The 26183-nt window shown below is 35.3% G+C and overlaps 1 protein-coding gene across 1 annotated transcript in view; it reads left to right on the top strand.

Moving 5' to 3' along the window:
- The window catches only part of LOC131038390 (myosin-11), a 298247-nt gene that overhangs the window by 133790 nt on the left and 138274 nt on the right, over positions 1–26183 (top strand). Inside the window, exons 12-21 of the mRNA XM_057970810.2 lie at positions 6580–6637; positions 6736–6837; positions 12544–12581; positions 13466–13592; positions 13709–13882; positions 14050–14181; positions 14370–14479; positions 14741–14801; positions 15108–15285; positions 15497–15702. Of these exons, the coding sequence (XP_057826793.2) occupies positions 6580–6637; positions 6736–6837; positions 12544–12581; positions 13466–13592; positions 13709–13882; positions 14050–14181; positions 14370–14479; positions 14741–14801; positions 15108–15285; positions 15497–15702 (1186 nt within the window). The remainder of the gene's footprint in view (positions 1–6579; positions 6638–6735; positions 6838–12543; positions 12582–13465; positions 13593–13708; positions 13883–14049; positions 14182–14369; positions 14480–14740; positions 14802–15107; positions 15286–15496; positions 15703–26183) is intronic.

A 26183-nucleotide genomic window follows, 5' to 3' on the forward strand; every position in this document is an offset into this window, starting at 1 on the left:
CTCCGATTCAAACATCTTGGGTATGTCATTTGGCCATGAAATACTCTCACCGAGCTCTGCAATGACCACAACATCGATGCCTTCAAGAAGGATATACTGCTTGAAAACCAATTTTAACAGTAGGAGAGTCTGCACCTTTGGGTCTCCCAGGTCCAGGAGCGATGCCAGAAACCTACAAGAGATATCCGTATTGACTTTGTGTTGATTAGCACTCGTTAGAAACTCTCTGCTGATAACCATCTAAAGTGCTTCCCTGGTGAGCACATTGCAGATGGCTTGCAAACAAAGGTTCGAGATGAACCTCAAGAAGGTCATCTGTCATTTGTCACTGCTCAAACGTATTGGGGACTCCATCACAACTAGGAATTGAGTATAAACCTAAGTTACCGGTACTTCCTAGTTTGCTCCCAAATCCGGATACGATACGTACCGGATTCGGATTCGCCATGGAATCCCTGTGGATTCGAACAGGGTACTGTTTTCTTTAACCTGAAACGTATCCGCGTTTTTAGACACGAACCCTGACGCATCCGATGTAGACGTGGCGATTCCGTAGGGTTTTTTTGCCAAATCTGCACGTGCAAAAATGTCGAAGGTTTTTTCACATCGTTTTAAACCCTAAAGTTAAAAAAAAAAGAAGAAACATCCCACGAAAGCGCAGGAGGAGGGCACGGGAGCCACGAAAACATAGGAGGCCGCCACGGGTTGCACAGAAGGAGGAGGCCGCCGCCACGGGTTGCACAGAAGGAGGCCGCCACGGGTTGCGGGTTGCACAGGAGGAGGAGGCCGCCACGGGTTGCGGGTTGCACAGGAGGAGCCACGGCAGAGGACGCGCGAAGGAGCCAAGACGGGAGGCGCCATTTCGAGCTTGCAGGTAGGTTGTTAATTTCGAAATTTTTATAATAGTTTGTTAAATTTTTTATTTTTATTATAGTTTGAATTTATTAATTTTAAATCAATTAATAGTTTGTTAAATTAAAAGTTAAAAAAAAAACCTAATATAAATTAAAAATTACAATTTTCGATTTTTAATATTAAATAATAAAAGACTAAAAACTATAAAACTATTTTAATAGGTTAATAATTTATTAATTATTATTATTTTAAATATGAATTATTCATATTTAAAATAATAATAATTAATAAATTATTAACCTATTAAAATAGTTTTATAACTTTTATTATTTAAAATTAAAAATCGAAAATTGTAATTTTTAATTTATATTAGGTTTTTTTTTTTAACTTTTAATTTAACAAACTATTAAGTGATTTAAAATAAACAAAGTTCAAACTATAATAATAAATTATAAAACTATTTTGCTAAATGTTAAATATATAAAATTAAATTTAATAATTTATTTAAAATGAAAGTGAAATTATTATAATATTAATTATGAAAGTAATAACAACATTTAAATTTTTACAAACTTCTAAATTACACAATAAGTAATTAAATATACCTATTTAAAATTTTAAAATAAATTAAATAATAAAACTATTTTGCTAGTTAATAATTTATTAGTTATTATTATTTTAAATATGAATATTTTAACTAAAATATTCATATTTAAAATAATAATAACTAATAAATTATTAACTAGCAAAATAGTTTTATTATTTAATTTATTTTAAAATTTTAAATAGGTATATTTAATTACTTATTGTGTAATTTAGAAGTTTGAAAAAATTTAAATGTTGTTATTACTTTCATAATTAATATTATAATAATTTCACTTTCATTTTAAATAAATTATTAAATTTAATTTTATATATTTAACATTTATAATCTATTGTTTAATATTAAATATTAATATTTTTTTTTTTAATTTGTTGTAGAAATCATAATGGCAACGACTAGTAGCTCTACTCCTCAACGGACTTTCAAAACTGACCCAAATTCACCTTTATGGAAATATGTCAAAATAATAGACCAAGTAAAAGGTGGTGGAACATTTTTATGGATATGCAACTTCTGTAGTACGAAAAAAACTAGCTCCTACAGTCGTGTCAAAGCCCATTTTTGTGCCATTCCCCAACAAGGAATCAAACCATGTCTAGGAAAGAATGGAAATGGGATGTCACCTCAAGAAATAGCAGGATATATTAGAGAGCAAGAGGAAGCAGATGCAAGAGTTGGTCGTGCCTCAAACCATCCTTTGTTGACAGGAAGAGGAAGTAAATCAAAGAGGCCCCCTACTTCTCCATCTTATAGCGATTTTCCTGATATCGTGGTAGAGAGCCACCCATTCTTGGACCCAATTAGTGAAGACCCTGTTATTGTGAAGAGAAGCAAGGGACCATTAGAGAGAGCATTTAAGAATGATGCTAGAGAGATTGCAGATCAATCCATTGGAAGATGTCTATATGCAAACGGTTTGTCATTTAATGTGGTACGATCACCATATTGGCAGGATATGTTGAAAAAGGTAAATGAGGCTCCACAAGGGTACACAGGGCCAGGTTATGGGAAGGTGCGTAGCACCTTACTAGCAAAGGAGGTAAAAAACATAGACAATGCATTGGCTCCCATTAGAAATTCATGGAAACAAACAGGGGTGTCCATCATTTCAGATGGATGGAAGGATACCAAAAATCGGCCATTAATTAATGTAATTGCAGTGTGCCCTAAAGGGGCAATGTTTCTGAAAGCTGTGGATTGTGAGGGACAGGTGAAGGATGCACAATTTATTGCTAACATCCTTATACAATGCATTCAGGATGTGGGACCTCAAAATGTTGTCCAAGTAATAACGGACAATGCAAAGAATTGTAGAGCTGCAGGTATGTTGATTGAGACACGGTTTGAACACATATTTTGGACACCTTGTGTTGTCCACTCTCTCAACCTCATGCTACAAAAGATAGGCAGGAAAATAGATTGGATCAAACAAATTTATGTTGAGGCTGAAGAGATCCAAATGTTCATCACAAACCATAACATGTCACAGGGCATTTTCAGATCATTTTCACAGTTGGAGTTGCTAAAGGTAATTGAAACACTTCAATTTTTAAAATATACATTTCACTTTGATGGTTACTTAATTTTTATTTTTTTATCATGTCTTCTTTGTATTCTAATTTTTATTTTTAATTTTTGAATAGGTTGCCGAGACCTGATTTGCATCCAACACAATCGTCTTGAGGCGACTTGTGAAGGTGCGACAGCCACTTGCTAGCATGGTAATTAGTCAAAGTTGGTCCCTATGGAGGCAATCCAATACTGAAAGGGCAGCAAATGTAAAGCGCATGATCCTAGATGACATTTGGTGGGATCGAGTGGAATATCTTTTGAGTTTCACTGAGCCCATCATGAGTAGGATCCGTTATACTGACATGGATCACCCATGTTTGGGAGAGCTATATGATGGCATTGACTCGATGATTGAGAAAATGAAAGCCATCATCAATGCAAAAGAGCAAGATCCCGAAGAAACTTTCTTCAAAGAGGTTCAATCAATTTGTGTTGAGCGGTGGAACAAAATGACCACCCCACTACATCTTCTTGCATTTGCATTGACTCCCAAATTTTATAGTGATGAAATGCTTGCTAAGCCATCAAGGGTACCACCATATAGAGATTTAGAAGTCAGTGAAGGGTGTAGGACAGCACTTACTAAACTCTTCCCAGATTCTGAAATGGAGGATTTAATGACAAGTGAGTTTGCTGATTTTGTAGCCTCCAATGGTCAAAGTGTTTCCGCTCTCCGTGACAAGTATAAAAAGGATTCTCATGCTTGGTGGTACCTCAATGGCCATACATCACCAAACCTTCAAACTCTTGCAATCAAAGTTTTATTGCAAGTAAGTTTCTTAATTTTTATTGCTCTCTAAATTTAGATTTTTTACTATTTTATAATTGTCACCCTCTCACTTTGTGTCAATTATTCAATAGGTTGCTAGTTCCTCTTCATCTGAGCGAAATTGGAGCACATACTCCTTTAATCCACTCAGTGAAACGCAACCGACTGGCAGCAAGTAAGGCAGAAGAGCTCGTTTATGTGCATTCAAACTTGCGCCTTCTTACTCATAAACAAAATGAGTATAAGGATGGGAGCACAAAGTTTTGGGATGTAGATCCAGAGCGAACTGATTTGGATTTTTCAGCTGCCACACAATCTTTACTTTTTGGGGAGTCTGATAGCCAATGTGCTGCTAGTGCAAGTGGCAGTGAGGCTGCATGTGGTTCCAGTACTCTACCTACATCATCTAATGTCAATGATGATGTTGATCTTGATCTTCCTAGTGACCCATATGATGCTATTGCTGATTATTAGTTGTGTTATTTTATTGTTGAACGGTTGAGCCAGTGAACAATGAATTCGATATCTATCATAACATTCAAAGTTTGTAATTTTGTTATAGACTTATAGTTATATCAATATGAATCATATATGATAGTTCCAAGTTTTGTTTAGCATATGGATGATATGTGGGATTCTAAATTTAATTTTTGTTTCTACTTATTAGAGTGTATATATGTATATATTTATGATTTTTACATTTTTTTGTACGGATGTACCCAGGCCCCCCCTAAAAAAAATGCCGTACCAGCGTACCGTACCCACGTACCCGTACCCGTACCGGCAACTTAGGTATAAACAAAGAATGTCACGGGTGGATTTATAGCTAATCTGACCGAGCTAACATCAAAATATAGCAACAGGGCCAAAATCCTTGCAAAATTTTGATCCACTAAGTGGATGTGACGACCAAAGGACAACTATAAGGGGATATTTCCATTTCCAAGACAACCACCCAAGGTCCCAAATGAGTGGAGTAAATGCTTCGTGCAAAATGCATCGAGAGTAGAGCTACCACAATTGTTGCCAACTCATTCCCCAGGCCCAATTGCCCCAAACTCAATGCCGTCAGTTTCCATGTTGGCTAAGTTGTCAACCATCGTACTGGCTTCTCTGTAAACATGATTGATTGTATGCTCGTCAAAAAATTTGAGTAACTCCAGAACTCTTACCAGCAATGCATTCAACCTCCAATTTAAGGAGATACCAGATCTAATTGAATTAATCACAATTGCAGAATCGCCTTCAATTTCAACCTTGTGGATACCTAAATCCCCACAAAGCAAGAGCCCCTCTGTCAAAGCTTTAAATTCTGCAACATTGTTGGTGTCTATTTCCAAAGGTGTAGCCAATCTGGCGACAATCGAACCATCCCACAAATGGATAATGCATCCAGCACCAGATGGGCTTGGGTTACCACAGGAGGCACCATCAAAATTCAGCTTAAACCACCTGAGTTGAGGCGGTTACCATTTCACTTGTGCTCTTTTAAATGTGGTGTCAATGCCCTAGTTTCCAAAGAATTGAGGTATATTGAGCCCATGCCAATGACTTCGCATTTTATTATCCCAACTTGTAAATATGCTGTGTTTGTTACGACGACTGTTGGTTTTTCTATTGATCAGTTCAACAATCGCAGATTCAATTATATTTAAAATGGCTTTCCAACCGCATGCTCTTATCTTGAAAGAGTCTCCTATTGTGCTCTTTCCAAATCTCTCAAAGCAGTAGAGAGGGGCAGGCAACCCAAAGGCCACTAAATAGTCCTGTTTTATAAAGAACGGACCAACCCTTAAACAGACTAAGGATCTCATCTTTGCATTTATTGATGCACTCTTAAATTAATAGAAAATATTTAATCTGCTATTTGTAAACTTTTTGGTTGCGAAATTGGGCTTATTCTGGTGAAATTTAATGTTGAGCGAGGACAAGTGTCTTTCAGGTACTATTATTAGGTATTGAAAGCGAGTTTTACTTGTTTTGGTGGCTTCTTGTTTGAACAAGACCATGTTCAGTCAGTTTCAAGAAATCTCATAAGTAATTTTTTCTTTTTATGTATGAACGGACATGCAAACAAGCTATTGAGGTGATTATGTATCAGATATAAACACAATATTATGTCATCAATTGATAGCCCAGTCTATCAGTTCGGTAAAAACAATTAATTTCACATGGTTTAACGCTTTATTTTTTTTGTTATGTTTCGAAGTTTTACTTCTATAATTCTATGAAAATGCAGAATGAAAACAAAGGTATTGCAGTTCTTTTTGATTCTCGATAATACAGATTAGTTATATTATGGATGTATGTTAAGTTGTTCCTGTTATTATGATAAACTAGCAAAATTGATATTCATTCTTCCATTTTCTTGGTATCAAAATATTTCTGAATTCTCTCTTTCCAAGGTGTTTTTTGCTTGACCCACAGCCAATTTCACTGTGGAGATCATGCAATGATAATTTTCATTTTTTAGGTTATTATTATTTGAGGAAGTGTTTTGGTCTTTAGCACTCACAAGTCAGAGATGTTTATGTTTTTTTGTATGACAGCTTCTTATTGAACATTCACCAGTGTATCATTTCTTTTAATTAAATTTTGTAGTAATATAGGATTCAATATTCTGAATATTAATAACTCTCTTATAATGCACGTGGAGATGAAATTTTGACTAACTAAATGTACTGAGCATCTCACTTTGTTATAGTAATCTCTTGTAAGTGGGCTGGATTTAGCACTTTTCATGTGAAAACACTTATTTTAATTTAGTCACCCTGGTCAGTTTTGAGCAGTTTTGCATCAATCTGGCAAATGAGAAGCTTCAGCAGCATTTCAATCAGGTATAGTCAGATCCCGTACTTGTTGAAGAATACTGAACGTCTTTGTCTGTATGATGCTTAACATAAAATTTTTGCTAATCCATTTAAATTTGTTTCAGCATGTGTTTAAAATGGAGCAGGAGGAGTATAGCAAAGAAGAAATTGACTGGAGCTACATAGAATTCATAGATAATCAAGATGTTCTAGATCTAATTGAAAAGGTATATCCTAATCTGGAAAGGTTGACTTTTGTTTATTCTATTATGATATCCAAATCTCATAGATCATCTATCAGAGTTTTTTGTTTGTAATTTCTTGGAAAGAAGCAAAAAGATATTTTATGATTGAATTTTTCTTTTAAACTTCTGTGTGGAACTTAAAGATATCTCTGTGTTATGAAAATGAGAAAGAATCAAAATCAATGTTGGGTTTAGGTTATCAGTATATGGTTTCTTTTTGCTTCAATTCCCAATGTGTCCAGCATTGTAGCAGGAATCACCAATAAATCATGAGAAATTAGAACTTGGACTAGAAAATGATTTTTTAAGCCAAAAAGCTGCCCAAAAATAGTTTTTCCCAATTTAATTGCAAATCAGCTTAAAAGTGTGACTTAAATTGATTTTTGCAGGGATTTTGACTGTTTTTTACATAGTTAGAAGACACGGATTCAGCTCAGACACAGCAAGCTGATTTTGGACTCAGCACCCAAACTGGGCAAATTGGAAAACCCAAGAAATTTAGAGAGTTTTAAGGATTTAAACTTGTTTCATGTACCCTTACTAAATAAACCTAAAGACATGATAATCTCATCAAACAGAAGCTAATTTGATCACATACACAAGTATACATCAACCACATAAATATATTGTAATATCCCTTGCCCAAACTGACTGATTTTGGCTCAAGGAATATTGTCAAACACTTTGTATGCTGTCTTTCTCTATTCTGATTTTTGTATTTCAGATTGTTTGATACACTTTGAAAGTTGCCAAGAAATTTAGGAAGTTCACCAATGATGTTGACAATACCTCTTACAATGAACTAGTATGCGTGTGCAGTTCTTTTTGGTATTTTTAATGCATATACATGAAAACTAGATATGGAATGCATACCTACAACCAACTGACATTTCGACAAACAACTGGCATGCAACTATTATGCTGATCATATATGCTATTAAAAAGACATTTGACAAACAACTGGCATGCAACTATTATGCTGATCATATATGCTATTAAAAGGACATTTCGTCAAACAAATGGTATGCAACATATATCTTCTTTATTGAATTCATTCCTAAGTACAATGCTGCTATGGATTTGCCAAGACTAATTGGCTTACAAAAAGACTACATCCAAATCTGATTCTAAGTTATCACTTACAACAGCAAAATTATATGCCTAATATTTCAATGCTAGCTACTAATAGTTGCAAGAGGAACCTGATAATAGTGATGCTTAATGATGGAGATGAAAGTTGCAATCGGAATCAAGCAAAATACTGTAGCGCGGCACTGTTCACGCACACTGTTCACGTGCACTATTCACGCGCACTGTTCATGCGCACTGTAGCAGCAAGAACAAACTTGCAATCTGCTCTTAAAACCCTGAATAATTTGTTGATAATCTCTCCCAACAAGAATGATATAACTCCATGTGCCAAAGAAGGACGATTCACAACCAATTATAAATGTTTTCCAACAATAAACTTCAAACCCTTGTAGAAAAATTCACCAATTTGCACAAATGAAAGAACTGAAGTATTCTTTCCCACAACTGCAATAATTCAGGTGTTATTTCACACCTTCAAAATTACTATCAATAGGAAGTTTTCGTTTCCTATGATCAAAGAAGAAAATTGCGAAAGCCCTAGGCTCCACAATAAAAATCAATCAAAATACTATTCATCAACTGGATGCTAAGAATGAACTCTTGCCTTTCCTTTTATTCTTTCCTTAAGAGAGCTCAAACACCTTCCTGGCCAATGTGGGATAAAAGATTTATTCCCACATTAAATTATTCACTTAACGCACTTTATTATATTAAAGTGACTTTATTATTATAAAGTTACTTTAGAACTTTATAATAATATTAAAATATTAAATAAATCACTTAAGTCACTTAAACTTTAATATCTCTTGATGTACTTGTCTGATTGCTAAACCGTCTGAGCCAAGAGTCGACTCTCCCTGTTCTCCATGTGATTGGATGCTGTCTAAAAATAGAAACCCTGAATAGTGACTTACTATAAATAGTAAATATGTGGAACTGAGTCTAGAAATAGCTGCAAAGGCCCAATCAAGGTCGACACTGCCAATAAGCTCTGCTCAGGTGTCTTTCTATTAATAGGAACCTTGACTCTCCCAAAATAGTAACTTACTATAAATAGTAAGTGTGCCAATCTGAGTCAAAAAACCTGTGCAAAGGCCAAAACCTGAATCCAGTTGAAGAGTAATGTCTCTAATCACCAAGTAACTGCCACACGAGGCCCTCTATCAATAATTATTAGCCTACGAGGGTCAAATGATAGGCTAATTCTTACAAACTCTGATGCTCGCAAAATGGGGACATTACATGGATTCAGCTCAGACACAGCAAGCTGATTTTGGACTCAGCACCCAAACTGGGCAAATTGGAAAACCCAAGAAATTTAGAGAGTTTTAAGGATTTAAAACTTGTTTCATGTACCCTTACTAAATAAACCTAAAGACATGATAATCTCATCAAACAGAAGCTAATTTGATCACATACACAAGTATACATCAACCACATAAATATATACACAAATTTCAGTTGAAGGAAATAACACATTTAGATGTAAATGATGTTCAATTTACATTCAATATGCAAGTTTATATTCTACTTTAATATTTATTTTATCTATCACTGAATTGTTATATAAATCTGATTGTCTTCTTTTATATGGCAGGAGAGGAGGAGCATTTATAAATTTCAATGTCCATTCTCACACATTTCATTTGGTATATGTAGTGGGCTGGGTACGGTCAAGCGATGCCTTGACCGGCCATGTCTTTTGGACATGGCCGATCAAGACATCACTTGATCGTGCCCCCTCACAATAATGATGCATGACATTTTATTTACCAACCAGTGCATATATTAAAACACCAATAATTATCGGTGGTGAATGGTTATATTAACACCCGATATAATTATCGGTGGAGCATGGTTATATTAACACCCGATATAATTATTGGTGGTGTTTGGTAATATTAACATTATCTTTTACACCCGATATAATCGGTGTAGCCAAATGGTGTATCCTTAACACCCGATATAATCGGTGTGAACATAGACTAATCTAAATATCAAACGATAGTTTAACCGATAATCGATAGGTCTTATTTGCAAGAGTTAACTCGATTTGTCAATCGGTGAATATGAATAGATTATCAAATTTGGATACTATGATTAATATAAAGGGAATGTTTATCAATTGAATGCTTGAGTTTATTCATTTTAATAATTGATATGATAAATGATTGAATGAGAGACTTCATTTATCTCTCATTCAATCATTTATCTTACCGAAGCTATCTATACATTAACATTAGATATATAAATATTGTCAAATGTATACCATTGAATATGAAATCCATGGCATCAAAAGTTTCAATCAAATATCAAAATAAAAGCTAGAAGTCTATGGCTCATAGGAGCTTGCATCACTCATGCATGGGTGTCTAAGATAGGTCTTGGATGATATTGCAGCCATGATATCTGCCTCTATCTTGGTGACACCCACACCAACATCCAAGGTGTTTGCTTGTGCTCTATCACCTCCTTTGCCATGGTTACTACCTTATCCTCTCTATCCACCTGGTCAACCAAATTGAGGTCCTCATCACTAAAGATAGGTTCCTCAACCTTAGTGATCCAATCAATTTGTGGATCGACTTCCTCTAGTGTGATGGGGGATAAGTCAGCCCAAGATCTGTTTGTGGCAAACATGAAGGTTGTATTGAACATATACTAGATCATTCAACCTTTGCACGAACATTTTATTGCGCTTCTTGGATTGTATGTGCTCAAACATCTCGAATTGTGCTCACAACCTAAAGATCTTCATGGTTGGCTCAATATTCGAACTACAATCCTCTAAAGATTTGGTTCCTTAGCATCAAATCTTTCCCACCATACATCTAAGATGAGAAAAAGAAAAATGTTAATCTTGAAAAATAATTGAATGAATATATTTACGAATATACAACATATATATAGAGGTTTACAAGACGGTGTTCTAAAAAGAACGAACCGTTAAACTGAAGCTAAAAGCTAAAAACGCTTAAAAAAACAAAATAGCTAAAAACTAAAAAGCTAACTATGTGTTCTAATAAAAGAAGCAATACTTGAACTTAAAACACTAAACAAACTAAAAAGCTAACTAAGTTGACAACTAAGATGACCATTATAGAATAGATATAGTATTATTTTAATACCCTCCCTAATGGTCATTGCACCAATACCCTACTGTAGGTTTTTTGATCACAAATGCAATGCAAAGAACACTCGGCTACTACGAAGACCGTCCTAGGATCTGCAAAATGTTAATGACCAAGAGTACCAGAAGCTGTCCAACCTAATGTAATCCTCAGAAGCTTGAAACCACGATTTTGAGGAAAAATCGGCAAACCCTCCAATGAGGAACAAACACGATTTTGATAAAAACCGCAAAAACTTTTGCAGAAGAGCATTGAGCTTTGTTCAGTCGAGCAACTCCAAAACTGATTGCAAGATACCACGGTTGCAGATGTTTGCCCCAGCAACTCCAAGTGCGACCCAAAACAAACTGCAACAAAGCACGATTTTTGAGGAAAAAACCGGTAAACCCTGAAATCTGAGGTTACAAATAATTGTTTTTGTGGAAAAAACAGTAAAACCCAGATAACCAAAATCCCACGCAAACTTTGTGAATCACAGATGATAATTTTTCGTTAAAAATTATCATCCTTGTGAACAATTTTTGAGGAAAAAATCGTGAAAACCCAGCAAACAATTTTCGAGGAAAAAATGGTGAAAACCGTAAAATTTCATGTGGCAAAACACTAGACATCACGCGACAAAACCCTGATTTTTGAGGAAAAAATAAAGCAAAACCCTCCCATGATTTTTTGTGGAGAAAAATCAGAAAACCCCCAAAAATAATTTTTATGGATAAAAATTATAAAACCCACAGAATAATTTTTGAAGGACAAAAAATATTAAAAACCCATGGAATAATTTTTCCAATAACCTTCCAACACAAACCATCAGTATTATATGAAGTTCAAATGTAGCTTTACCTAACAAAAATATCTACAAAACATATCTAAAGATTCTAAACGCAATGCTGTTTCTCCAAATAATAAAAGAATTCATTCTGAAAATGGATGATTGTCACATCTTAAAAATTGAGTCTCTTTTCTGGATAATTATTTCTGGCTCCACAAATTTATCTTTGGAGTTGAGCATTATAATTATTTGGTACATCTTTCCAGTGTCTTTATTATTAATGGAAAGTATTTCTGGTGATGTGTCACTTTACTTGAAATCTTTGTTAGCTAGACTCTTTTTCTGTAGTGCTTAAAGTTTAGTTTTAACCAGTCGCCTTGTTAGCAACTTATTTTCGCTCCCTTGTGTTAGTTTTACTTTCAAGGCCCATTGACCTAGTGCTGACAATAATACAATGTATTTATCTTTTTTCTCTTTTGCCATCATAAAGCTTGATCTGGGAATTGTAATGAGACAGGTACTGTATTTCTCTTGGGTTAACTCTTAGATTTTCATTGTTATTTTATTGTTTAATATTGTAAGATTTAGTGTGGTTCTATCAGTTGTAGTGTACTGTAAGGAATTTTATTTTTTGTTTCTTATATTGTTATAAAGGGAATATCTTATTAATGGGATTTTAAACATTTTTATTTGCAGAAACCTGTGGGAATCATTGCTCTTCTAGATGAAGCCTGGTAATTTCAGTTCTGCTGCATTGAGCTATGTGCATTTCTTTATTTCCTCTTAAAGCATAGGATTTGAGTATTGTTTCATATTAAAGAATATTTGTCCATTTTGGACATACTGTGTCAGCTGATTTATGCTATCTCATAAAAAGTTCGGTGATTTAATATTGCTTTGATAACTGTCTTGTTGATTGATGATCTTGTAATCAAATGAAAGTGCAGTGGATTCCCATTAATTTTTTGTACAGGGATTACTGTGTAGTAATTAAAAATTACTAATCTCTATGTGATGATGGAGATGTGTTTTTGATAAATAAGAGCTAACATGCTTAGGGACATTGGGCCAAGTTCGTTCCTATGCATTAGGTTTGTTTAATGTTCAAAGCTTAAGGTTTAGGAAAAGATACTTTGTAGTGAAAGGTAGACTGCAGAAGGTGAATTATTTTATGTTTGTGATTCGAAAGCCACGTGTTTTTATATACTCCCATGTAATATAATCAAGTCAGTGTTTCTAATGATGAATGTTCTAGAGAAGATAAGAAAGTAGGTTAAGTATACTTAGATATATCTCTTGTGCGGAAAGATTTGCCTGACATTTTTTATTAGGTTGGTTGCTTCATTTCCAAAATTCATATTAGATTTCAAAACATAGAATTATAATATTATTATTGTAGCTGACTTGAAATAGATATTTGATTGATAACAATGAATATAGTCTATGTACATTTGTTTGACAAGCAATGATAAGTTATTTGCCCCGAGCTTGTGATGTATACACACTGCTAGGTTATATTGATTGACAGATTACTTATCTAGTTTATGGTTGTAGTCCTTGGGCTATAAATAGGGATTCCTTCTTAAAACAATAATTTTAACTTAATTGATTGATACAGCATGTTTCCTAGATCAACTCATGAGACATTTGCAACCAAGCTCTTTCAAAGCTTCAGAAATCATAGCCGATTTAACCAGCCAAAGTTAGCACGTACAGACTTCACAATTTTTCACTATGCAGGCGAGGCATGTGGAATTTATGGTTTAGTTTTTTGGTCTCATTTTGGTCTGTAATTTGCTACATTGCTGTTTATTAGCAGATATATTCATATAAGACCTGAATTGCTTTTTACTTTGTGTAGGTAACATATCAAACAGACTTTTTTCTTGAAAAAAATAGGGACTACATCATTGTGGAACACCATTCCCTGTTATCATCCTCAAAATGCTCTTTTATTGCGGGTCTTTTTCCTCCTTTGCCTGAAGATTCTTCCAAGTCCTCTTACAAATTTTCCTCCATTGCTACACGGTTCAAGGTAATTATATTCCATGCCCGGTAGCAAAACTTACTTGTATTTTGTGTTAGCTTCATTAGTTTGCTTTACTGATGTTGCGTTTATTACCATAATATCCTTAGTTTCTTTTCAGGCCATTTGTTCGTGAAATTTTTGTATCTGACGTTCATTTTGAACTAAACATGTAGCAACAACTTCAAGCTCTGATGGATACTCTGAGCTTGACAGAGCCACATTATATCCGATGTGTGAAACCAAATTCAGACAACCGGCCTGGAAAATTTGAGAACCTAAGTGTTCTACATCAACTTCGTTGTGGTGTAGGTTTTCTTCTCAATTTGAAGTTTCTAGTTTTATTCTATATTTAATTTTTTTAGAAGATGTACCTGTTATCGATATGTTATTACAAAATTTTGATTGTAGCTTAGTGTTAGATGGTTATTTTTTCTGGTGCTGTTTTGGTTTGAACTTCTACTTGTTGTGATAACTTAAACATTCTTGTGTTCAGGGAGTTTTAGAGGCTGTGCGGATAAGCTGTGCGGGTTACCCAACACGACGGGCATATGATGAGTTTTTAGACCGCTTTGGGATACTAGTGCAAAAACTTCTTGATGGACAGTATGCATTTCTCTCCTATCTATATGAGAAAACATATTTGGCAATTGGACTAAAATTCACATTTCATGGTAGGGAGATATCTGATGCAACCAGGCTAATAAGAAAAACTTCCCCACTTTTGTGGTGTTCGGGTCTTGTCTACTTTGTTGAAGGGAAAAATTATTATGCTAGAGTCTAAATGATTATTTCTATTTTGAAGCTCCATTTGAAGAAAAATGCATTTAAGGGCTTCTAATTGTAACATTTGTGGTTCAACTACAGCTGCGATGAGAAACTAGCTGTAGAAGAGTTGCTTCAGAAATTTAATCTCAGCAATTACCAAGTAAGCTTATCCGTTTTCATAAAATTCGAATACAGTCGAACAATCTTAAAATATCTTGTATACTTATCTTTCTCCAGTTTATCATGCCAGAAATTATGCTTTTATTTTACTCTTTATACTTGTGCATGAGTTATATTTGTATTGAAAGTACTTTATTTGGATCACATCTTTTACCAAATTGTTGATACCATGTTTTATGCTTTTGTGGTATTTTGAATCATAGCAGTTGAAGGTTACTTGCCTTTGATGGTTTTGTGTTGGTTGTTTAATGATTGTTTTTAATTAATGTATTGTAAATTTTTGTAGTTGGGGAAAACAAAGGTATTTCTTAGGGCAGGTCAGATGGCGGAGTTGGATGCGCGAAGAGCAGAGGTGATAAACAATGCAGCAAAAATTATTCAGCGTGCCTTGCGCACATTTATTGCATGGAAAGAATTTAACCGAAAGCGGAAGGCTGCACTGAAAATCCAAACTTATTGGCGAGGTTGGAAGATTCAAGAGCATTTTTGATATGGAAAATAGGGAATCTTAATGAATAAGATACAAAGCAATAATTGAAACCATTTTTGTTGTTTCCCTGTTTCTGATTCATTGGTTCAGTCCTAATATGGGAGTGGATATAAAAGGTTAGTTTTGTTGATTGATTTCACCTGACAATCTTCATCACATTTTGATGTAATTAATTTATTTGACAGGGTGGCTTGGACGCAAACTTTATGGGGTGATGCGAAGGGAATCTGCCTCAATTATTCTTCAAAAGTACACTCGCAGGTGGCTGCTTCGGAAAGCCTACATTGAGCTGAAGTATGCAGTATGTATTGTACAGGCAGGAATTCATTCATATTTTGCTTGTAAAGAGTATCATCTGAGAAGGCTAACACTGGCTGTGGTCAATATTCAGGTATAGAATGATGCTCTAACATATTTTGACATTTGCATGTAAAACTTAATTGAAATTAAAACCAGTTTACATCTAATTTAAAAAGATCTTTTTCATAGCTGTTGTAGAACTGACACATAATTGTCTTTTATCTTGTCCTCAGTTGCACACATGCATATCTATGCCTTAAAACGGAAACCTTGTATTATTTTCTAAGTTACCGGTTCGGGTTCAGACACACGAATCCGGTTCGTGGGTTTGGGCAAATTTTTTTCGCCCTTTGTGTTCGTGGGTTGGGTTCATCTGTAGACGTATATATATATATATATATACAAAATTTTAAAGAAATATACAAAATTCTAAAACTAAATACATTTGATAGTATGATACTTCATTATTGATCAATGCCAAATGCCAGTTGATAGTTCAGAATTGAATTGGAAGATGGAACAATGCAAAATGGCAGAAGAAAAACACTTGATAGTCTGCTACTTCATCATTGATCAATGCATGAGACATTTTTAAGTGACCGAAGGAGAGATTATAAAGTAATATGCATCAACTTTAATATCTCTTTTAATTTTATTTTATTTTCTCTCTCCTCATGGATACCTGGCAAGGAAGCACCTCAATCTCTCTCTAGACTCATGTATGCCTTTGAAGGAGATATTCTAGGGTTTAATGCAGAGTTTTAGATTGGCAACTTGGAGATAACAGTATTGTCAACTAATTCCACCCATGTTTTCTCTAAAGTGCCCTCTGAAATAGGAGAAAATCTCTAGTCTAGTGTCCTTTGGCCATCTTGTTAGTCTACGAGGACTCATTGATAGACTAACTTTTGATCACTGATCCTAATTGGAAAGAGGGGACATCACACTAAATATGTCAAAAGAATATGATTGCATGTATTTAGGTTCTAACAAGATGAATGGTTTCATAATAGCTAGCATTTTGCATTTCACGGCGATACATGTACATGGGTTGCCCCATAGTGTTGACTTTCCCTAATGGGAAGGCGAGAAGATATATGTTAGAATTAGATTGCATTTTATTACATTGACAAGTTATTCAAAAATATCGAATATGTTTGGTAAATAATTATTTTTTAATAAGTTGAAGGAGCTCAATTAATGTATGCATTCATAACATGCTAAAGAGGAAAATATAAAAATACATATCAATGGAGTCTATGATTTAAATAGGTGCAAAGATATGTATAATAAAGATACAATAGCAAGCTAAAGTTTAAAGTGAATGAATGGGAGTGTGGTAGGAAAGGGCTAATATGTTTGATATTCTTTTCTTACCTAAACTTTCTTATGACTGAAGGCTGAACCTTTAATAAAAAACATTCAAAAGACGTGGGGTCTTGTGTAATTAAGAATGCTTTTAGTTATTGGTGTAATGAAAGATTGAAAAATTGAATTTATAAGCCTTTTGTATTCTCCTATGCTCCCCCAAGTTATGGGGATGAGGATGGCGAGGGATGATGGGACATGTTTCTAGTATGATGTACTTTTAGGCCATTTTCTAGGGGACAGTATGGGACGACTGTTAAAAAATAGGGAAAATTTAAAAAATATAGAGAATTTTCAAATATTCATATCATAACACTGATAAAGCATTCATCATAGACATTGTAGAAGCTTAATACATAGTATTAGACTTGAATTGAGATTTCACATGAGAATGACAAAATATTTAACAAATTTAAATGCTCTAATTGTCAATGTGCATACATAGTATATAAGAATTATAACAAAAATGTCCAAAGGCTTCAAGTTTCAACTATGAAATGACATAAACATAGAACGAAGAAAATATATGGCTGTCCCTAATTAGCAGATGCAATTGGCATCTCTAAATCAAAATCAGAGCTCAAGTCTGAGTCACTGCTAGTATAAGGGGTTGCCTCAGGCAATGGAACCCCAACCAAACCCTCCCATGTCTTCTCATCGATTTGTATGGTATCTTTGAGATCAACATCCCAATTTACACAAATAGCATCCATACACTTGGGGAAAACCCTTTCAGGATTAAAACCCCACACTGCAAAAGTCACCCAATATATTATTTAGAAATCAACAATAGAATACAATATATTTGCAGAGCAAGCTTCTCAAAGGAGTATCACCAACTAGAGATCCAAAGGTAACTCAACACCTATAACACTCTTACACACAACCTCCATCTCATATAAGACTAGAGTCTAATGATACTCAGGAGTTTGGTGATCCTATAGCCGCAAAGCACTATGTACAACCACCAACTTCTTCGATTGTCTAGAGGTAAGATTGTACCGTTTGACTGATTGGATGAAGCTATATGTGGAACAAGTTTCCTTTGAAGCAAAGGAATTGGCAACTTGCGAAAGAAGACGAACGACAAGTAACCTCAACTCCGGTGCATCCTTGCCATGCCACATTCACCATCCAATAGGGGTGGTTTGAGCTTGTGTAGCTCTGTCCAAACTCGTTTCTGCTTTCCTAAAGGCTGGACCACAAAGATTGACAAATGCAAGTCATTGTGTGTGAAGTAAATCAAAGTCCTCTTTAGTATACATTTGTCCTAGGGCCTTCTTGAAGCCTTCATTCACCTCTTCATCATGGGATGGAGGCACTCTCCCAGGTCTCGTTGCATACCATTTGGGATTGAGAGCATAGGTTGCCATATGAAGTGGGGTATTCATAATGTTCCATTGTCACATCACAATTGGCCTAAGATGCTCCTTATAAAATCCCAAACTAGGGTCCGTGCTATGAATTACTTGCTTGATTTGCCCAAGCATGCTAGCAAAGGTCTCATAAATCTCTCCAACTTTAGGAGAGTCAGTATCAACATATTTAATCCCTCACACAATAGGCTCAATGGAGCAAACACATCTGCAAGTGCAAATGAGTTACAAAAATTAAAATCATCAAAACAATCGAAATATTTTACAAGTTAGAAAGATTGATAAATATTATTATTTAATTATTAAATTAACATTTTAAACACTAAATAATAAAATTATCAATTTTCTTACCTCATTGTGGATCACCAGTCATCATCAAGGATTTTTTTTGTTTCCAACTTCTTTCCGGTATGCTTGCCTCTTGCCATCTACCCCACTTTGCATTGCCCATCATTAATCCAAGTTGCCAATTCGGGTTCGGGTTGAGATTCGGGTTCAAGAACCCGATTTGTTAGTTCGAAATTTTTTTGAAAATGGGTTTTAGGTTCATTAGTACAAAAACAATGCAAATATATATATATATATAAAATTAAAATCATCAAAAACAATCGAAATGTTTTACAAGTTAGAAACATTGATAAATATTATTATTTAATTATTAAATTAACATTTTAAAGTTTAAACACTCAATAATAAAATCATCAATTTTCTTACCTCATTGTGGATTCACTAGTCATCATCAAGGATTTTTTTGTTTAACTTCTTTCCGATATGCTTGCCTCTTGTCGTTTACCCCACTTTGCATTGACCATCATTAATCCAAGTTGCCAATTCGGGTTCGGGTTGAGATTTGGGTTCGAGAACCTGATTTGTTAGTTCGAAAAAAATTTGAAAATGGATTTTGGGTTCGTTAGTTCGAAAAAATATGTAGCCTAGAAGCATGAATTAAGATGAGAATATCACATAGCATCATATAAACAACAAAACCACCATAAACTTGTAATCATAGCATCGCATACTTCAAGTTCAATATCAAGATGATAATATCGAGTTCAAGTTTCATTGTTTCAACAATTGGAACTTTTAACTTTTAAGGTTGAATCATCAAATGGATTCTCTAAATCATCAACATCATCATCATCATTGACATTAGATGAACCACAAGCAATGCCAATGCCACTTGCACTTGCACTAATAGTGTTCTCGCTTTTCGAGTCCTCAAATGCAACATGATGAGAAGTGGAAGCATCCAAGTTAGTATGCTTTGGCTCTATATCCCACATCTTTGTCTCCCCTTGCTTGTAGTTATGTTGTTTGTGTGAAATGAGACGCAAGTTGGAATGCACATATACTAAGTTTTCTACTCTTTTTGAGTGCAATCTATTGCGCTTTACTGAGTGGATGAAAGAATATGTGCTTCGATTTCTTTCTGATGTAGATGAACTAGCAACCTTTGAAGACAAAGTAAACCATTAAAGTTATACATACGTACTTTTATTAATAGAAATTTCATTTAAAAAAATAAAAAAATATCAATAAAACTTTAAATACTAAAAAATAAATATTCATTAGTTGTTAAACTTGCGATTAAATTTTGATTGTGAGGGGCTGCATGATTTGGAAGTATTGGCCATGGAAGTACCACCAACTATGAGCATCCTTCTTATACCTATCACTAAGAGCCTCAACACCTTGACCATTTGCATGCACAAAATCTATGAACTCATCTGTAATTGCATCTCGCACACCATCTTCAGCGAAGAGTAAGGAATGCTGTTTGTATCCTTTAGACACTTCGAAATCTCTATATGGGTCAAGCCTTCTTGGCATATCAAAATATTGATTGTTGTAATATTTGGAGTCAATGCATAGTCAAGAAGATGTAATGGACTGGTCATCATGTTCCACCTTTCTTCAACAATTGCATGCAATTGTTTGAAGAAAGTCTCCTCAGGGTCTTGCTCTTTTGGACTTATGATGCACTTCGTCTTCTCAAGCATTTAGTTGATGCCATTGTACACCTCCAATGCAAGTGCCTACCATGTCAGTTTATTGAATCATGCTCATAATGGGCTCGATGAAACTATGGAGATACTCCACACGATCCCACCATGAGTCATCTAATATCCTTTTCTTAATTTTATTTGCCCTCTCAGTGCTGCTTTGCATCCATATAGATCAATTTTGGCTGATCACCAAATTACAAAGTGTCTTTAACTTTCACAAGTCATCTCAAGACGATTGTCTTAGAGGCGAAACGGGTCTCTACAGCTTATAATACAAATTAAAGCCAAAATGATTAAAAATTAAAGACAAAATTTAAAGAAGAATTAGAATGCACATTACATAGTCAAATTATGAAAATGAGAAAATGAGAAAATGTAAAATTTATACTACACTTACCTTTAATAGCTCCAATTTTGAAAATGATCTAAAAATTTCTTTACACGTGGTAGTTGGTTATGAACATCTGGATGCCCTCAGCCTTTGCATACACCTCTTTGATCCACTCAATTTTATTTCCAATCTTTTGTAGCATAAGATACTGTGGACCACACGAGGTGTCCAAAAGATATGTAGATATTGTTCCTCAACCAACAAACCAACTCTACAATTCTTTGCATTGTCTGTTATGACATGAACGACGTTACGGGTTCCTATTGTCTCAATGGCAAAGATGAGAATATCAGCAATAAATTGTCCTTCTTTTACTGCCCCTCACAATACATGACTTTAATAAAAAACATTGCCTCTTTACGGGATGCTGCTGTGATATTGATCAAGGGGCGATTTCGTAAATCTTTCCACCCATCTAAAACAATGGACACACCTATCTCAATCCACGAATTCCTTATGGGCTTCGATGCATCTTCAACCCCCTTGAACTCTCTTTCCAACAAGGTACTAGGTACCTTCTCATAGCTTGGGCCCTTATACCCTCTTGGAGCTTCATTAACTTTTTTCAACATCTCTTTCCAATATGGGGAACGAATAACATTGAAAGACAACCCATTTGCATATATACATCTTGCTACATGTTGATCGGCAATGTCTCAACCCTTATTTTGAAATGTGCTTTCCAAAGGTTCCCTTGATCTTTTGCGTACAATGGGTTCTTCACTGTAAAAAATGGGTGGTCTTCTACCACAATATTGGGATTAGGTGGGGGCTGCATTCCTGTTGATTTTTTTTGGAATGGGCTGATTTAATTTACGTGCTTCTCTCTCATCTGCTTCATCTTGCTCCTTAATATATTTTAATATTGTCTCTTGTGGTATTGGTACATTTTTTCCACGACAAGTTTTGTTGCTTCTTGTATTCCACACAAATGACCTTTCACACGAAAATATGAACTAGAATGTTGTACATCACAACCCCTGCATTTTCAAATGAATTCCCCAGTTCTTGGAATCGGTCGTATAATATCAACGTATTTCAATAGAGGAGAATTTGGATCTGTTTTGTATTTTTGTTGTTCATTTGTGGAGGTAGAGCTAGTTGCCATTATAGTTCCTAGGGCAAGAAATTTTATGAATACATTCAAAACAAAAAAAAAACGAATGGAAAAATAATACAGGAAACCAAAAATGGAGGAAAAGAAAATGAAATAAATCTTACCTCTTATAGCCAATGGAAATTTGCAAATGTGTAGGAATGATAGTTCAACACTTGGTGAAGATTCAATCTTTGATCTTCAACTCTCTATGTTGATGCAGCAAGAAAAAATACAAGCCAACATGTAAGAATGAGTTTGTTCTTTGCAAATGAAATGAGCAAGAATGATGATGTTTTTGGTGTTTAAGTGTTTTGGAGGCAGCTTTTAGGGTTTGGGTTGGTCATAAAGTGAATTGGACATCAAAAAAATTAAAAAATTGCAATTTTATTTTTTTGCCGTCTGGGTATCTAGGGTTGCCTAGGTCAAATTGGTGTGGTTTGCGGCAGCCCTTGGTTGATCTAGTAGACGTACTAAACCCGAATCTGGACCGGGTTTGAACCAGACTTGGATTTGACACCCCTGCCAACAAACCTTGCAATGTAATCATTAATTGTAGAGCGTCTTGGATATTAAGCATCGTCTCTAACAAAATGAAGTAGCTGACATATCTAAATTCTATGGGCATGAGGAATTCCTTCCTAAATGTCCTAAACAAGGCAAGTGAAGTGTGATAGTTGCAAATGAACATCTGCACATCTCTAGCCTTTGACACCATTGCTTTCACCCAATCTATCTTCCCGATATCCTTCAAGGTATTGTTCAATGCATGAATGCAACATGGGGTCCAAAAATGTTCTTATAAGCACCCTCCATTATCAAGCCAACTAAATTACACACATGGGTTGAACTAGTCACTACATGCACAACATCAGAGGCTTCAACCACTTCTATGGCATCTTTCAAAATTTGAAATTGGAAGGTGCATACTTCATTTTCCCCAACAATCAGTAGCTCTAAGAAAATAAGAGCTAGTGTAACCTGTGACAATAATATTGATGAGTGGCCAATGTTGGATATTGGTCCACCCATCCATGATGATGGAGCATCCATCCCTTATCCATGTTTGTCTTATATGTTCCAGCAATACACTCACCTTGGAATTCTCTCTATTAAGGAGGGTGGTGTGTAGCTTATGTTCTCTAGGTGGAACAAATGAAGGACCAACTTCTGCCACATCTTTGAACATTTGTTTGAAATATGGTGAATGTGCCACATGAAATGGTATGGCATGAGCAAAAAAAAAAATTGGCAATAGAGGACTCAACCGCATCTCGTAATTGTGTGTTAAACATAGTTGCAACAGTTGTAGTTTTTTACTTTCCTCTAGTAGAAGCAGAAGTAGAGCTCCTCCCCTATGAAATCCAACATTGATGGATCTTGTAGGCAATGATATACTAGGCTACAAACTCTCCATTAAAGTTCTTGTCTTTTTTGCCTCCCAGTGTTATAGTTTCACGGCCTTCCACCCCTTTACCACCTATCCACAAAAGATGACAATAAACTCTTGTATAATTGCCCCTATATTTATTGTGGCACAAATGGCAAGGCCATTCTCTACTTCCCCTTATATTTTATTGCTATCATTATCTTCTTTTGTTGCAAATTGCAATAGAGGTTTCATCGGGTCATTGTTCCACAAGGACGCGTCCCCTCCCAAAACCTTGCGTCCCCAGTAGGGGGACATTTTAGAGACTTGGGGACTTGAGGGAAACATCTCCCCACAACACCACCACTTCTGCCAAGGATGCCACCAGGTCGCGTGCTATATGGCACATGCCATTACATACTGATTGCAACCTTCAACTTTGTGAAAACTAGTCCACCTTTCATGGGGAACTCACAAAGATGTTATATTGCAAATTTTGCCTTGAAGATTTCAATTCACCTCAATTTGTATATCAGTCTTGCTCCCCCAACCACCACTCCACCCTTGGCCATTCCCAAATTTAGGCCCTTTGTCTCTTCATGTCCGAAACCCATCCTTGCGTTCCCACGTCTCCTTGTCAAGAAACTTTGTGGAACTATGCTTCAACTTAAATGGCCCTTTTGCAAAGTTCTTAAGGAGTTCAGAAGGACATTTAAAAGGGTTTGAACTTGCTGGCCCTGGTACACTCCCACTCCATGAAGAACCCTTAGTGTTTGCCACTTCTAGATCTACTTCTATGAGTTCTACTTCTAGGTCTGCTTCTTTCTTCCACTTGAATCTTAGCCTCCTTAGTGGGAAGAACCTTTAGTGTCTGCCACTTCTAGGTTTATGCCATTAACTAGCCCAAAAAACTCGCAGAATATTTGGGAAAAACTTGCCGAGTCTTTTGGGAAAAATTCGTCGGGTTTTTGGTGAGTTTTTCACAAAAATTCAGCAAGTCTCCGGCAAAAACTTGGCTGCATAAAAAAAAGAGGCCCAAACACGTCAAAATATTATCTTTTTCTTTTGGTGTTAGTCTCATTCTCTTCATTAGAATATATAAATGAAATATAACATTTAAGTTCAAGTCACATTTCAATATGTCTTTTTCCTTTCTTATACTTAAAGTTATATTTCATGTATATTGGAATGAAATATATATCATTATGAAATATATATCATTCACTGGGAAGAAGAGTAGAGGGGGCAAAAGCTCATGTTTTCAGCAGATGGTTCAAGTACAATCTAAGGATGGGCTCAATCCTAAAGAGAAAAATTAAAATTGTTTTTATTGGTTGGAGCTATAGTGATGTGGAATGGTGGAGCTCATGGTGTTAGCAAGGGAAAAGGATTTAAAAAGCTTCCCATGTGCTCAAATAAACATTAAGCTTTTATTAATATTTTATTAATATCAAGGGAAAAACATTTCAAAAGGTGGGGTCCTTTTCTTCCTTAGGCAAGGTAAAGGTTTTATAAAGTGAAGTCATATTTAAGTAGTTTCCCATGAGCTCAAAACAAAGGGAGATCAAGTATTCATGATTTAAAGATTTTAATAAGGTAAGATATGAAGTGTGCTGTTGTTGCAAAGAGTTTTCCCTAAAATAAAAATGAAGGTCCAAACATTGGAATGGAATTATGTAATGTCCTATCCTTGCACCTAGTTAGCAGTGGAGTTCCAATTGTGTATTCTGAGTCCCTGTAGGCTATATGTGGTTGTGGTTAAGGGATTTTTGTGTCCTGGTTAAGATCGTGTAGGTGTTCCTCGAGCTTTTTGGCAGTTGCTTTTTCTTAGCAAGGAGCTACTTTGGGTGTTTACTATTTATAGTAAGTCAGTGGGCCACCAGTCCTTCAGTCAGTGCAGAGTTTCTATTCATATCGTTGGTGAGTAAAAGGCTTCCGAGAAATATTTGTTTTATTGGCCTTATTAATCTTTTAAATGTTGCCTTTTGAGTCTTTCGGAAAATATCCCCATGTGCTAGTTAGACAGTGTTGTTTCAAAAGGGGGCCAATGTATTTCATGACTTAAGGCAAATATTATGCCTTATAAGCTGGACGCCTAGTTGAGAGGGAAAAGTTTATTTAAAAAAAATGTAATTTATTTCAAAGAGAAAAGGGACGCTTATATGAGGGAATGAAATGATTTTCAAAGAAGTTTAAATGGAGGGAAATCCCTAAAAGTGCCCTAACTCTCCCTCTCATTCTTTTAAAAAGGTGGTTGAGCTCTCATTTTGAACTTCTTGATTTTGGCAACTTAAGGAATTGCTGCTGGAGTTTTTCCAGGAAGGACAATCTGCTGGTTTGAGGATGAGAACCCTCAGCTGGGACCCCGGTTTCGGTGGTGGAAGACTCACTCAGACTGGTTACTGTTACAAGAAAGAAGTTTCCAGTATTTTTGGGTGTGAAGATGAAGATTTCCAGTGTGTTTTGAAGAGGTTTTGCAGGTTTTGGCGTGGTGTGAGTTTTTTGGGTGAATAATTTTGATTTGCAGAGTGCTGGTGTAGATTTTAGCAAATATCTGGTAATGTTTTGGGTGTGGTTGTAGCTGTTCTGTTAACTTTTGATCCTTTCCTGATTGCTGGGCACATTCGGGACAGAATATCAAGTGTAGCAGGTCTTCCCAGGTCTGAAATAATAATTTATTTGAGTTTAATACTGCTGTCAACAAACAGTGAGTGCTGGAGCAGATTGGGAACAGCTAGAGTCCTATTTATCAATTAAAGAAGTTGCCTTAGTCCATGCATACTTTGCTATGGTGCTGGACACATCTCAGAGCTGTCTTTCCTAGTGAATCATGTTGGTAACAGGTCTACAATTTCAATATTTAACCTGATTTTTAGAATACTGTTAATTTGAAGTCTGATTTGCAATCTTTGGCAATGTCCTATGAAGCTTGATTGAGGTTTAGTTACAATCCACACTTGCTATTT

The sequence above is a fragment of the Cryptomeria japonica genome, chromosome 2 (assembly GCF_030272615.1).
Source record: "Cryptomeria japonica chromosome 2, Sugi_1.0, whole genome shotgun sequence".
Taxonomy (NCBI): Eukaryota; Viridiplantae; Streptophyta; class Pinopsida; order Cupressales; family Cupressaceae; genus Cryptomeria; species Cryptomeria japonica.